This window comes from Monodelphis domestica, chromosome 8, assembly GCF_027887165.1.
Source record: "Monodelphis domestica isolate mMonDom1 chromosome 8, mMonDom1.pri, whole genome shotgun sequence".
Taxonomy (NCBI): Eukaryota; Metazoa; Chordata; class Mammalia; order Didelphimorphia; family Didelphidae; genus Monodelphis; species Monodelphis domestica.
Window position 1 is genome coordinate 85698774 of NC_077234.1, and position 15551 is coordinate 85714324.

General features: G+C 35.1%; 1 protein-coding gene across 3 annotated transcripts in view; it reads right to left on the reverse strand.

Annotated features, from left to right (window-relative positions):
• Window positions 1-15551, reverse strand: part of ADAM23 (ADAM metallopeptidase domain 23) — a 242799-nt gene that overhangs the window by 47913 nt on the left and 179335 nt on the right. For all 3 annotated transcript variants that reach the window (XM_016425122.2, XM_001370517.4, XM_007501857.3), the window contains exons 15-18: window positions 10331-10430; window positions 7504-7575; window positions 6317-6406; window positions 4986-5066 (exon numbers count right to left, since the gene is read on the reverse strand). In XM_016425122.2, the coding sequence (XP_016280608.1) occupies window positions 4986-5066; window positions 6317-6406; window positions 7504-7575; window positions 10331-10430 (343 nt within the window). The remainder of the gene's footprint in view (window positions 1-4985; window positions 5067-6316; window positions 6407-7503; window positions 7576-10330; window positions 10431-15551) is intronic.

Sequence of the window (15551 nt, forward strand, 5' to 3'; positions counted from 1 at the left end):
CGGTACATGGAGAGGCAAATCAAAAATTAATTGGAAATTAAATAATATGATTCTCCTAAACCAGTTAATTAAAGAACAAATCAAAGAAACAATTACTAATTTCCTTGAAGAAAATGACAATGATGAGACATTCTTTCAAAATCTATGGGATGCTGCCAAAGCAGTAATCAGGGGGGTATTTATATCCTTGAGTTCACATATTAACAAATTAGGGAGGGCAAAAATTAATGAATTGGGCATGCAAATTAAAAAACTAGAAACTGAAGAAATTAAAAATCCTCTGATGAAAACTAAATTAGAAATCCTACAAATTAAAGGAGAAATTTATAAAATCTAAGTAAAAGAACTATTGAATTAATAAATAAGAAAAGAAGCTGGTACTTTGAAAAAACAAACAAAATAGACAAAGTGCTGATCAATCTAATTAAGAAAAGGAAAGAAGAAAACCAAATTTACAGTATCAAAGATGAAAAGGGAGACTTCACCTCTAATGAATAGGAAATTAAGACAGTCATTAAAAACTATTTTGCCCAATTATATGACAATAAATATGGGAATCTAGGTGATATGGATGAATATTTACAAAAATATAAATTGCCTAGATGAACAGAAGAAGAAATAGAATGCCTAAATAACCCCATATCAGAAAAAGAAATTAAACAAGCCATCAAAGAAGTCCCTAAGAAAAAATCCCCAGGACTGGATGGATTCACAAATGAATTCTATTAAACATGCAAAGAACAACCAATCCCAATACCATACAAACTACTTGACAGAATAAGCAAAGAAGGAGTTCTACCAAATTCCTTTTATGACACAAATATGGTACTGATTCCAAAGCAGACAGGTCAAAAACAAAGAAAGAAAACTATAGCCCAACCTCCCTAATGAACATAGATGAAAAAATCTTAAATAGAACATTAGCAAAAAGACTTCAGCAAGTGATCAAGAGGGTTATTCATTATGATCTGGTGGAATTTATACCAGGAGTTCAAGGATGGTTCAATATTGGGTAAACCATCCACATAACTGACCACATCAACTGGCAAACCAACAAAAAAAAAACACATGATTAACTTAATAGGTGCAGAAAAAGTCTTTGACAAAATGCAATACTCATTCCTATTGAAAACACTAGAAAGTATAGGAATAGAAGGGCCTTTCTAAAAATAATAAACAGTATATATCTAAAACCATCAGCAAACATCATCTGCAATGGGGATAAACTAGATGCATTCCCAATAAGATCAGGAGTGAAACAAAGATGCCCATTATCAACTCTATTATTTAACATCGTACTAGAAAGACTATCAGTAGCAATTAAAGAAGAAAAAGAGATTGAATGTATTAACATAGTCAATGAGGAGACCAAGCTATCACTCTTTGAAGATGATATGATGATCTACTTAAATAATCCTAGAGCATCTACTATAAGGCTAGCAGAAATAATCAACAACTTTAGCAAAGTTGCAGGATACAAAATGAACCTACATAAGCCATCAGCATTTCTATATATTACCAACACATCTCAGTGGCTAGAATTAGAAAGAGAAATTCCATTTAAAATAACCCTAGACAATATAAAATACTTAGGAATCTATCTGCCAAGACAAACACAGGAACTACATAAACACAACTACAAAACACTTTCCACACAATTAAAACTGGATCTAAATAATTGGAAAAACATTAATTGCTCATGGGTAGAATGAGTTAATATAATAAAAATGACAATCCTACCCAAACTTATTTATTTATTCTGTGCCATACCCATTGAACTACCAAGAAACTTTTTTACTGAATTAGAAAAAAAAACATAAAAAGGTTCATTTGGAAGAACAAAAGATCAAAGATATCCAGGGAAATAATGAAAAAAAAAATGTGAAGGAAGGGAGCCTTGCAGTACCAGATCTCAAACTATACTATAAAGCAGTTGTCATCAAACACAATTTGGTACTGGCTAAGAGACAGAAAGACTATCAGTGGAATAGACTTGGGGTAAGTGACCTCAGCAAGATTGTCAATAATAAACCCAAAGATCCCAGCTTTTGGGACAAAAATCCACTATATGACAAAAACTGCTGGGAAAATTGGAAGACAGTATGGGAGAGGTTGAGATTGGATCAACATCTCACACCCTGCACTAAGATAAACTCAGAATGGGTGAATGACTTAAATATAATGAAGAAAACTATAAGTAAATTAGTTGAACTCAGAATAGTATTCTTGTCAGATCTTTGGGAAAGGAAAGATTTTAAGACCAAGCAAGAGTTAGAAAAAATTACAAAATGTAAAATAAGTAATTTTGATTACATCAAATTAAAAAGGTTTTGTACAAACAAAACCAATGCAACCAAAATTAGAAGGGAAGCAACAACTTGGGGGAAAATATTCGTAACAAAAACCTCTGACAAAGGTCTAATTTCTCAAATGTATAAGGAACTAAGTCAAATGTACAAGAAAATCAAGCTATTCCCCAATTGACAAATGGTCAAGGGACATGAATATGCAATTTTCATATAAAGAAATCAAAACTATCAAAAAGCACATGAAAAAGTGTTCTAAATCTCTTACAATTAGAAAAATGCAAATCAAAACAATTTTGAGATATCACCTCATACCTAGCAGATTGGCTAACATGGCAGCAAAGGAAAGTAATGAATGTTGGAAGGGATGTGGCAAAATTGGGACATTAATGCATTTCTGGTGGAGTTGTGAAATTGATCCAACCATTCTGGAGGGCAATCTGGAACTATGTCCAAAAGGCACTAAAATACTGTCTGCCCATTGACCCAGTCATAGCGCTGCTGGGTTAAACCTCAAAGAGATAATAAGGAAAAAGACTTGTACATGGATATTCATAGCTGCACTCTTTGTGATGGCAAAAAATTGGAAAATGATGGGATGACCTCTGATTGAGGAATGGCTGAACAAATTGTGGTATATGTTGGTGATGGAATACTCTTGTGCTCAAAGGAATAATGAACTGGAGGCATTCCATGTGAACTGGAATGACCTCCAGGAATTGATGCAGAGTGAAAGGAGTAGAACCAGGAGAACATTATACACAGAGACTGATTGATACACTGTGGTACAATTGAATGTAATGGACTTCTCTATTAGTAGCAATTCAATGATCCAGAACAATTCGGAGGGATTTATCAGAAAGAACACTATTTACATTCACAGGAAAAACTGTGGGAGTAGAAACACAGAAGAAAAACAACTCCTTGATCACATGGGTCGATGGGGATATGATTGGGAATATAGACTCTAAATGATTACCCTAGTGCAAACATCAATAATATGGAAATGGGCTTTGATCAAGGACACAAATGAAACTCAGTGAATTATGGGTTGGCTACAGGAGAGGATTAGAGGTGGAGGGAAAAAACATGATTCTTGTAACCAAAGAAAAATGTTCTAAATTGACTAAATAAATTTTTTAAAAAGACATAGTACTCATTGTTTCCATGTAATTTAAGTATGATATACTCTATTGTGTAGTAATAAAGTATTTTCAAAAATAATTGTTATTTATAAAAGATAAAGTTCACAAAGCTATTTACATGCATTATCTCATTTGAGCCTCACAACATCTCAATGGACTAGGTACAATTCACACTATTTTTTCTCCACTTTATAAATCAATAAACTGAGTGAGAAGGAGGTTAAACAACTTGCTCAAAGTCACAGAATTAGTGTCAAATGTGGGATGAACCTTGGTCTTCCCAAGTCCAGCTCTAGTAATCCATCTTCCAGGATATTTTTGGAATGAAACACAATGCCCAATAATGCATACAATGTGTCAACATAGCAAGAGAACAATGAAAAAATAAACCTACCAATACCCTGAAATAGTACAAGATGGAAATGTCTAAGTCACATTCGGAATAATCTGAATAATTCTTCATTTTATTTACTCCATGAATTTTTCTCTAGTGTAAGCAGTGTGTGTCTTGTTTCACAACAGGATGAACAGGAAAATATGTGCTATATGATGATATATGTACAACCAATATCATATTACCTACTGCCTTGGGGTGGAGCAAAGGAGGGTGGGAAATGAGACAGATTTTTGGACATAACTCATGTGAGAATTTGTTTCTCTTGGATAAACATATCAATTGTAATTTATTGTAAATTTATAACAAATTTTATGTATTATGTTATTGTATTCATATAATGTTATGTTTCATATACAAAAGTAAAAATAAATGGTAACTCAAAGAAAAAAGAGTAATCTAAACATTCTTGTTTAAATTTTGCCAATGAATATGTTTATTTGGGAATCTTTTAACATCAAGACATTTGCCAACTGGTCCAATTGCCCATATTTCTATATATTTTCCTTATGTGGAACTGGAAACCGGGAAATGTTCTACAAATGGCTAACATTCTCAGAAACTAAGGGCACCAGGAGAGGAGAGCCAGTTTAATTGGTTATAAATCATGTGCTGATACTCTCAATAAATGATCCCCCAAATGAAAGCGGAAATAGAAAGAATATGTGATGATAGAACACAGGAAGGGTCTTGATCCTCAAGGGAATGACAGAAACTTTTTTGTCTCTAGATTTTCCTAGTTTTTACATACAACAAAACTCAGATGTGACTCAGTTAAATTATATTACAATATGGTAATGTAGGAAGGGGAAGATGAACAAGCAGAGAAAAACAGAAAAAATCCACAAAGCTATCCATTGATGAATGCTTTAAAAGCAAAGCAAAACAAAACAAAACACCTTACCTTCTGCCTTAGAATTGATACTAGTTATCGGTTTCAAAGTAAAAAATGCAGTAAGAATAAGGCAATTAGGTTAAGTGACTTGCCCAGGGTCACACAGCTGAAAGTGTCTGAGGCCAGATTTGAACCTCCTGTTTCTCAGGCCTGGATCTCTAGCTGCCCGAATGAATGTGTTTTAAAATGAATTTGTAAAGAGATGTATCCAAACTGTGAAAAGGATGGTCTTTTTTTCATTGTACCTGGCCAGAGTCTCCAGTGCAAGTTTCAGTAATGTCACAGTCATTTACTCCTTCTCGACAGTTATACCCTCGTGGCTGAAACTAGAAATTGAAGTTCATTAGTTGAGTGTAAGAATCTATTATTTGAAAATTCTAATAACTAACAAATTCTAATGCTTCTCATTCTTTAAGTTGAAAACGTCTTTATTAACAGCATCTTTTAAGTCATGATTTCCACCAAACAACCAACATGAGTCATGAGGCAGATGTAAGTCAGCTTCCACCCACTCTGCTTGCCTATGAATCATCAGCCAAAGAGTAATGTGTTCAGGCTCCAAAAACTAACTTGACATGTTCATTATTTTAAATAAAGATCAGGATAATAGAACATCTCATTCCACTGTTAAACAGCTCTAATTATTAGTAGGTTCTTCCTTATGTTTTGTCAAAAACCACTTCCCTATAATTTACTCACATTAGGTAGAATACACACAGAGACCCACACACATATCTACATATACACATATACATACACACATGTGGATATATGTATATGTGGGCATTATGTTATTTTGTTCTCTATTATGTGTCATATACAAAAGTAAAAATAAATGGTAATAAAAAGAGTAATCTGAACATTCTTGTTTAAATTTCGCCAATGGATATTGTTTATATATGTATGTATATTTACATATATGTGTGTGTGTGTGTGTGTGTTTATCTTCATTAAGTTTACCTGATATTTTGAGTGTAGTTCAGTGAAGAAAGATATTCATCTTTCCTCTTATGGGTACACGAAATAAAATTTAATTCTGGGTTGGCATCCATTTTTGCTTCACTACTCATTTAACTTTATGGAACTCTTAATTCTCCATTCAACTGAACCATACCCTCTGAGCACAGCAGGGAAGGCAGCTCAGCTAGGAAACGGTATGGAGGAGACACTGATGTCTATTAGCAATGGAGGATGCATCAGCTTTCTGTCCATATTGGGGCAGCTTTCAAAGAGTCCTTTAACCTGGGAAAGTCAAGGTTTCCACCACTCATGCTAGGAAATTAGCCTTCTTAACACTATGTTCCCAGAACTAAATAGTGCTTGGAGAAGCAGGAAAAGCAGGAGGTACAACAGGCAGGAAGACTTCTTGACCTTGTAACTACAGGTTAGATGTTTCCAGATGTCTTTGATGTTCTTAATTATTTGAAGGGTAAAAAACCTATTTCTAAGGCTGCAAAAGGCAGTGGCCATAAACTCTTACACAAGCATTACTTCTTTCTCAAAGTTAAATAAACTTTGGGTTGTTTGGGTAGTTTAGGAGTTAAAAGAAGGATGAATGTGTATTGGAGTAACTCACAAGACAGGTTGTGCTGTTACAACAGGGTCCATCACTGCAATGTGCTCCATTTGAAAGTGAGCATTTCTTGCAACACACGCCATAGCACTCCTAAAAGAAAATACTTAACATGAAGGATCAAGGAGTCTTTCACTCTAGCTAATTTATTCCTTTACTATTTCCCAATGATCTCCAATGAGGAAGAGGCTCCAAATAAGGTCACCATGCAAAGGCAAGCAAGTACTTGGGAATGTAGGCTCTTTGAGTGCAGAGACTCTCGAAGAACTTTATATTCCTAGTACCTAGCCCAGTGCTTGGCATATAGTAGGTGCTTAATAAATGTTTGTTGTTTGACTGGAAGAGAATTAACAGCAATACATAAAGTGAAAGCTAGAAGGGAATTCAGAGACCATCTAATCAAGAGCACAGGACTTGGAGTTGAGAAGACTCAAAGAGAGGAGAGGTGAGGGGAAAGGATGAAGGGAGGGAAAAGGAAGAGAGAGACACAGAGAGACAGAGGCAGAGAGAGACAGAGGCAGAGTAGAGAGAAAGAAGAGAAAGACAAAGAGAGAGGAGAAAGAGGAGAGAGATAAAGAGAGAGAAAAAAGATAGAGAGAAAGCTTGAGAGAGAGAGAGAGAGAGAGAGAGAGAGAGAGAGAGAGAGAGAGAGAGAATGGGAGGGGAAGAAATAATATTTCTTGGTCTACATTCACATACCTTAGATCAAAGAGGCCTAAATAGCTTTAAAAAGAAACAAGAAAGTGGATTACAAAGAATCCATTCTATTTATTTAAAAAAAGTATTCACTCAATCATAGACAATAGTAAAGAATTATATAAATCTTCCAAATACATTTGAGCTAAGGCTAATCTTTAAGAGTATGGTTACGGGGGCATCTGGGTAACTCAGTGGATTGAGAACCAGCCCTAGAGATGGGAGGTCCTAGGTTCAAATCTGGTCTCAGACACTTCCCAGCTGTGTGACCCTGGGCAAGTCACTTGACCCCCATTGCCTAGCCCTTACCACTCTTCTGCCTTGGAGCCAATCCACAGTATTGACTCCAAGACGGAAGGTAAGGGTTTAAAAAAAAAAGAGTATGGTTACAAAAGAAAGGGAATGAAGCCAAGATAAGTAGCAGGCCTCTATATTACATTTGTTTTTTCAGTATCTAGACTAGAAGGGAGTTTTAAAAGGTCTCAAATGCTTACCACATGGAAACCACAATCGCATTCCTCTCCTGCTTCCACATAGCCATTTCCACATTCAGTGGCTTCAAACAACTAAAAGAGATTAGAGGTAAGGGGAGTTTAATATGTGATTGCAAGAAATTAGTATCAAAGAAAAGAAAACGCACTAACAAATCAACAGAATCTGCTAGTCAATTATCATGTAATATTGCTATCGCAAGCCATTCCATTGATGTTCTCTATTGGAAGCATTATGGAGGAAATGTTCCAAGCAACATGACTGATTGGAATTCCAAGGAGTAACTGACATTTGAATTGTTTCCATAAAGAAATGAGTTGTTGAAGGGAAAGAGAGGACAAATCACATCATATCTGCCAGGAGAAACAAAACATGGTTCTAATAGGAATTAGATGAGACTAGTGACTGCCAAGTTTAGGTTAGGTAACATAGAGTTCCCCAAGAAAGGGTTCCCTTCCATTAAACTAAGTCCTTCTCATCCTATTCAACATTACCAGAAGTGACAAATACCACAAGCTCTAAAGATGGCTCTAATTCATCTAGGTGAGACAATAATAGTTGGTCATTGCAGAAATCCATCTCAATACTGTCATGCTAGATTGAGACAAAAGTATCTCAATACTGTCATACTAGACTGGTACAAAAGTTTCCCTACCTTCTCTACCCTGTGGCATCATAACAGCTGGATGGGAGAATCCCATAAGAGAAGAAGAGAAAGAAACCAGCCATAGAAGATTTATTCTAGACTCGGTTCCCATGGCAACTGCCCCCCCCCCCCATTAGGAGCATGTTAACTGTACAAATCAGTTAAGCACCATGGACAGTTCCTGGGACATGGATCATATAGTTGGTCATATGCATGTGTGTCTACTATGTGCATAAGGTAAAAAGAAAGGGGAATATTTCTTTGATGTATCTAAATATGTATTAAGATATTAATAAATACACTAAATTCTGTTATGCAGATTAAACAAATTAGATAGTGAATTTTTAAAACAGGAATTATTTTATATCTATCGCTTTTAAAACCAGCATGCCAATCATTCTTTCAAATGAGGCTCTAGATAATCAGGATTATTTTTTATTTTAATCCCAGATAATTCTAGAAATGAAATAAAATTTAAAAACTATAACTTTTCCAAACAACTAAAAGTTTAGGAAATTAAAAAGTTTCAATGGCTTTTAGAATTCTTCTTAAATGATATTGCTTTCCATTTTTCAGTGAACTGTAAAGTTAGAAATTATCCATTTACATTACAGTAACCATTACATACATTGGAATGAGAAAACATTGCTACTTCATCTGTTATTTATTATCACTTATTTCACCCCCATTCTAACCCATGTAACTACAAGACTCCCATTTTACACAGGTTTCACTAAGGTCACCATCTCAGAAGGCAGGCAACTATGTAATGATTCAAGGTCGCTTGAAAATTTCCCCACAATTTCATGGTGACTTAATACTGATGTCAAAGATCAACCTAGCATCCTGAGTGCAGTAACATTCTCTAATTACTGATGTGGCAATAAATTATTCTGTCACATCTCTACAGTACTCATTTATTTTTGCAAGTGATGAAACTATTTCATTGCTCAATTTGTAGAAAATATCAATTATTTTGAAAACCATAGTCTATCTTTGACTTTCCTACATGTGGAAATTTTAAAAGAAAATTTGAAGTATACAAGGTCACCTCAGGGCCTTGACAGAGAATCTATGCATTCCAAGAGACTTTTGAAAAATTCTCCATCTATGTGTTACTCTCTTTCTAAAGCTCTGATCTTTTAGTGCAAAGGTTCTTAATTTGGGATCCATAGCTTTTGCAAAGCTATTGCAACGGGTCAACAAATACATTTCAGAGGGTTGGTACTTGGGAAACATTATTTGTTTATTTTTACTAATCTCTAATTTAAATTTAGCATCTTCACATATAGATGTGGTTTAAAATATTATTTTGTGAAGAGGTCTATAGGTTTCCCCAGAATGCCAAAGATAACCATCACACACAAAAATGTATAAGAAGCTACTCTTTATGGGGCAGCAAGGTGGCTCAGTAATTAGAGATCCAAACCTGGAAATGGGAAGTTCTAAGTTCAAATGTGGTCTCAGACACTTGCTAGCTATGGGACCCTGACCAAGTCACTTAATCTCAATTGCCTAGCCTTTATTGCTCTCCTGCCTTGGAATCAATACTTAGTATCAATGCTAAGATAGAAGGGTTTTAAGAAAAATTCTTTAGGATCATAAATGACCTCACAAAAATATGAGCTATGAAGAATAGAATTTTCTATTAAAAGATGCACTTTTAAAAGATATTACAATAAAAAGTGTCTCAATGATCCTCATTGTGTTTTGTGACACTTGTGGCTGCCTACTCTTGATTTAATGAATGTTTCTGGATCCTTTGCCAAGAAGAAGTTGAATTTTCCAAATATTATCATGTATGACATCAATATCAATGAGTTGCCAAGTAAATGAATAGCATATCTTAGGGAAAGAAATCATATAATATGCATGCAAAGTTAAGAAAAATGATCTCCATATAACTGCTTTTTCCTCTGGTCTATTTAACCAATGCCTAGGAAGGCAAGCTAGTCCTAAACCCTCTAAATCTAAAACTTTTTGTACTTGGAATCAAAGTGAAAAACCATATATTAATATCTAATATATTGTTATCACTATGTCACTCCCCTGGTCTTCTAAATGGAAAAGTTATACAAAAGAACAATTAATTGTGACTTGGGGGATTGCCTTTCAATTTGTTTGTTGTTGTTTGATGGAAATAAGAGGAAGCCATAATAGGAGTCCTAGCTGAAATGACTGACCTTTGTTGGCCTGTTAAAGAGACAAAATCCTCCTCCTCTCTGTAAAAAATCTTTATATTCCAAAATGCTGCATTTTGAGAACTTCCGGGAATGTGACACACTGAAAAAATAAAGAATCAGTTAGGTAAATAATTCATCAAAAACAATGAGGGAACAAAAAAAGTATAACCTTCATACTGCATGACAATGAAAATGTCCTTTTATGTAATTAGGTAAATTATCCACACAAAAACACCAGAAATTATTTTAAGGCAAGTAAGGCAGGGTAGGACTTACAAAATGTAGTAATTAAAACAATTCAAAGACAGGACCTAGACATGAGTCATATCTGAGCTTTGTTTAGGAGACTGTCCTTAAAGTTCTATCCTGGAGTCAGGGCATAATGAGCCAGGGAAAAATGAGAAGATCCTATTGAATCAGGAATCCCCTTCCAAAGAAAAAGTCCATTGTGAAAGGGGGCCATCTTGGCTACAGATCACATCTATGATCCATTCAACAATGAATCTAGGGTTTGACCCATTATGTAAAAAGCTTAACAACCACGAAACATCTTCTAAATAGCCATACAAAATGTGGATATTTTATTTTGGATAATGAAAGCCAATATACTTAGTGGAATATTGGAATTCAAAATAATATTGAATATAGGAGAGGACTCAGAGATAACATTCAAGTCTTAGTTTAAAAGGAAGCTGATAGAGGATGAGAAGGAGGAGAGGAACAAGAAATTGTTTGCTTTCTCTCTTCAGCCTTAGGATATAAAAAGAAACCATCAAAATATATTTCTAGTCCAATAAGGAGAATGAAATTGAAGTACCCAAAATTGTACAATTATGTCTTTTCTTCCAGCTTCAGAGTCTAATAAATTAAGACACTTTGACCTAAATTATGAGAGATGTCAGATACTTCAGACCTTCTCCATCACTAGTTTTTATACTTTGCTGCAACTGTGATCTTATCAATAAGACCATTCCCTCCATGGGTGCAGATTTCAATCTGTTCACTTCTCCTTATCCTGTGGAATTCTTGATTATGTTTTCCCATAAATCATCTACATGGAGGTCCACCCATCATGTGGGGAAGGCATTTGGGAGGGGAGTACACAGGCTGCTCCTAACCCTTACTGAACAATCAGCATCCACCTCCTTTTCAGGTCATACAACTCTCTCTTATAACATTTTGTCTCTTTTGTGCAGTTCTTCATGCCATAGCCTACTCACACTCATCCTGTACCTCTCTACTGCCCTTTATGTGACCTGAGACTTCCATCCTTCAGAGATGTACATAGTATTCCATGGTTCAGCCACCAAGCCTCACCAAACATGGATGTCAAAAGTATAAGCCACTGTTTCAAAGGAAAAATTGGGGGTCATTAAAAGTTGTGTACCATTTCCTAAAAGTAATTTGGCTTTTCTGCTTCTCCTCTTCAACTCTGGGCTCAGTTCACCATCTTACCACAGATTCTCTCTAAAATATATGTACCTATGAACCAGCTCCAAAGATCGTCCTTCTACATGCCTATTGCAATCTGGTCAGCAGGTGTTCTTTACCCATTTACTTTTCTTTTGTGAGTACCTAGACTAAATTATTTTAGTAATCACAGATCTTATTTAGAAGGCTTTACAATGTTATGGGGCTTGATATTATCAGCATATCATCTGTAAACAAGAGTAACTGAGAGATTTTAGCACCTTCATTTATTTGGATCCTGAGTTGGATATCCTTGATGAAAGTGGCAAAAAACTTCCAGTAGGCATATATTACCCTGTTTTAGCCTTCACTTAATATTAACAAGCAGAATCCTTGTTCTTTTCCTATTATTCGTTCATAAAATTATTTGTGGTTTAGTCATACCAAGATATGGAAAGGTAAATTATAAATATAGACAAGGTGATGTTGGATCATGAGCATTAACGACCATTTGCTGTTATTCCTTTGGCATATTTGTAATGATTATAGAATTGTTTGGTAGGCATATATAAAATGAGATCATGATAGGCTCTAATGGTTTTACTAAAGTAATGCCATCTAATTATAATAAAAATCATATTATTTTCTTTATTAAGGAAAATCATTATTTCAATAGGTTTATTGAATTTTTGTTTGTTTTCTAAAAAACACAATATCCAACTAAAGTTTTCTTTAGAAGTTAGTTATTTAGGAGCAAATGGGTGACTTGGTGGATAGAGAGCCACATCTGAAGATAGGAGGTCCTAGGTTCAAATCTGGCTTCAGATACTTCCTAACTATGTGACCCAGGGCAAATCACTTAACCCCAAATGGCTTTACCACTCTTTTGCCTTGGAATCAATATTTACTATTGATTTTAAGATGAAGATAAAGGTTTGAAAAAAGTCATTTTGAAATAATATCTATTTTTTCATAGAAACAATGTCACAAGAGAGCGATTAAGTTCCCAGGCTAACATATAATAAAATCAATCATTTAACAAGCAATTTTAAGCACTTATTATGAGCCAGGAACTATGCTAGGTACTGGGGATAAAAAGACAAAAATGAAACATTTTCCTTGTCAGGAAATTTACATTCTATCAAGGAGATGATATGTAAATATATATGTATACCTATATATACCTATGTGTATGTATACATATACGTACAGAAATATGTCTTACATATGTGCCTAAGTAGATTTATGCATGGGTGTTCTGGTAAATGATTAACAACTGGCCCTCTAGGAACACACACACACACACACACACACACACACACACACACACACACACACACCCCTAGAGAACACACCTTTAAATTTAATCTGCATTATTAACATTTTCCCATTACTTTCTTAAGTCTAGAAAATCAACAAAAAAAATTCAACGAAACAATAAATCAAGCCCTGCTGTAAAAGCATCACTTGTAAATGTCCAAGGTATAAAATGCTCATGTGGAAATGTTAACAATTGGCTCTCATTAACCAGTAAGAACTGGCTCCAGCACACCTCCGGACATATATGTATGTATATACAAATAGGCACAATGTGATAGGAAGAAAGGCTGAGGTAATAGCAGCTGGTGGGAGGAAATCAAGGAAAAATTGCATCCTTGAGATGAATTTTGGAGGGCATTAGAAATTCTAAGCAACAGAGGTAAAGAGGAAGTCCATTGTAGATGTGAGGACAATGAGTACAAAATTAATGCAGGGAGGCAAGTAGGTGGATAAGAGCACCAGGCTAGAGACAGGAGGTAATGGGTTCAAATCTAGCCTCAGAGGCTTCCTAACCATGAAACCCTGGGAAGTCATTTAACCCCCATTGCCTAGACCTTACCACTCTTCTATCTTGGAACTGATAATTAGGAATTGGGAATTAGAAGAAGGTTGGTCAGTCTGATTGGACCACAGAGTTGATGAAGGTAAGTAAGACTACTGAAAAGGTAGGTTAGAGCCAGGTTGGGTTAAGGCTTTAAATAAGAAATAAATAGTATTTCTAGCACAGTATAAAAGAGTGGTAAGGATGATTTACCCCTGACCTTATTAGAAATGTCTCTAGTTTATCCCCAGTATCTATAACATTGGGTCTTGGATTTTACTTAGATACTATTGACCATGTTAAATAAATATACATTTATTCCTATGTTTTCTAGTATTTTTATTTAAATAGAAATGAATAAATTTTATCTATCAGCTGGGTGGTACAGTAGCTGGAGCACCAGGTTTAGAGCTAGGAAGATCTGAGTTCAAATCTAGGCTCAGACACTTCTTAGTTGTGTGACCCTTGGCAAGTCACTTAACTCCTATTTGCTTGAGTTCCTCTTATTTAAAATGGGGACACAGAGGGGAAGGAAATGGCAAATCATTCTAGTATCTTTGCCAAGAAAATCATGTGGACAAAAGTCTATGAAGTCACATAGAATCAAACACAAGCAAACAACTAAACAATAACAGCTAATCTATCAAAAGTCTTCTCTGTATCTAGTGATATCATAATATGATTATCATTGTTCCTGTTATAAATATAGTCTACGAATAAGTGGCTAGTTTTCCTAATATTGAACAAACACTGTATTCCTGATATAAACCCATTCCAGTTACATAGTATGTGTGTATGATGCATATATACACATATTTATCATGTAGACATATGTAATATACACATATATAGACATGTTATAGGTATACATGTACATACACATATAGTACATGTATATTTATATATATTAAAATGCTAAAAGCAATATGGAGACAGCAATGGACTTAGTAGGAAATGACCTAATGTTATTGTCAGACAAACTTTAAGTAAATTAATTTAATAGCTGTATAGAGAACAGATTGTAAGGGAAAGGATGTGAGACATGAATAATAAAACTGAACATTGTGCCTGGCACACAGTAGGTGCTTAAGAAATGCCTATGGGGGATAGATTTATAATTCTAATAGAATAGGCTAGCACCTAATATTAGGTCTACAGGGAAATGCATTCTAATTTACAATTGTGGGCTACCTTGCCTGTTGCCCCTAGGGACAAAAGATCTTCTCTTTTCCCTTCCAAAACAAACACATACCTCCTCACAATGAAGATTTATCCCTTCTTCATACCCTCTCCTGGCCGGGCTCCTCTGAGGGCATCCTCTGAAAGCCACAGGAGTTGGAGCTCCTAGTGTAAGGTTAGGACTGATGAAGAAGGCATGCTGAGGGATATGGTTGCCTCTAGGAGGCACAGGTTCCTATGATAACTATTTCCATTGGGGGGTCCAAGGAAAATGGGGTATGACCTGGGAATATGGGTCTTGTGGGATTGCTAGTCCACATAAGTACAGAGGTTTGAAGGCACCAGCTCCTTCTGTACCAGTCCCACACTAGGCACCCACAATGACTTCGGTTGGTCTAGCACTATATGGCAATGGATCTCTGGAATCCAGAAGGGAATCAGGGATTTAGGATATGAAAAGAACATGGCAATAAATATAGGTTATTCTGAAAGCTGAATATTCCTAAGTAGCAGATTACCTCTATTCAGAAAAAAAAGAAATCTTTCTTATTTAAAAAAAAAACACTAATCCTTACTAATTGAAAAATCAGCAGGAGTATAATTTTTATTACTCTATATGTATTTATTAAGCATCTTTTAAAACAGGAGTAGCATTGATTGTCACTGGCTCCTCAGAAGTACTACTCATCTATTGTCAATGTACTAAAATATTTGTAACATAAATAAACTTCCAGACAATTAATAGTCCAGTTTTATGCATCAATACAAAGA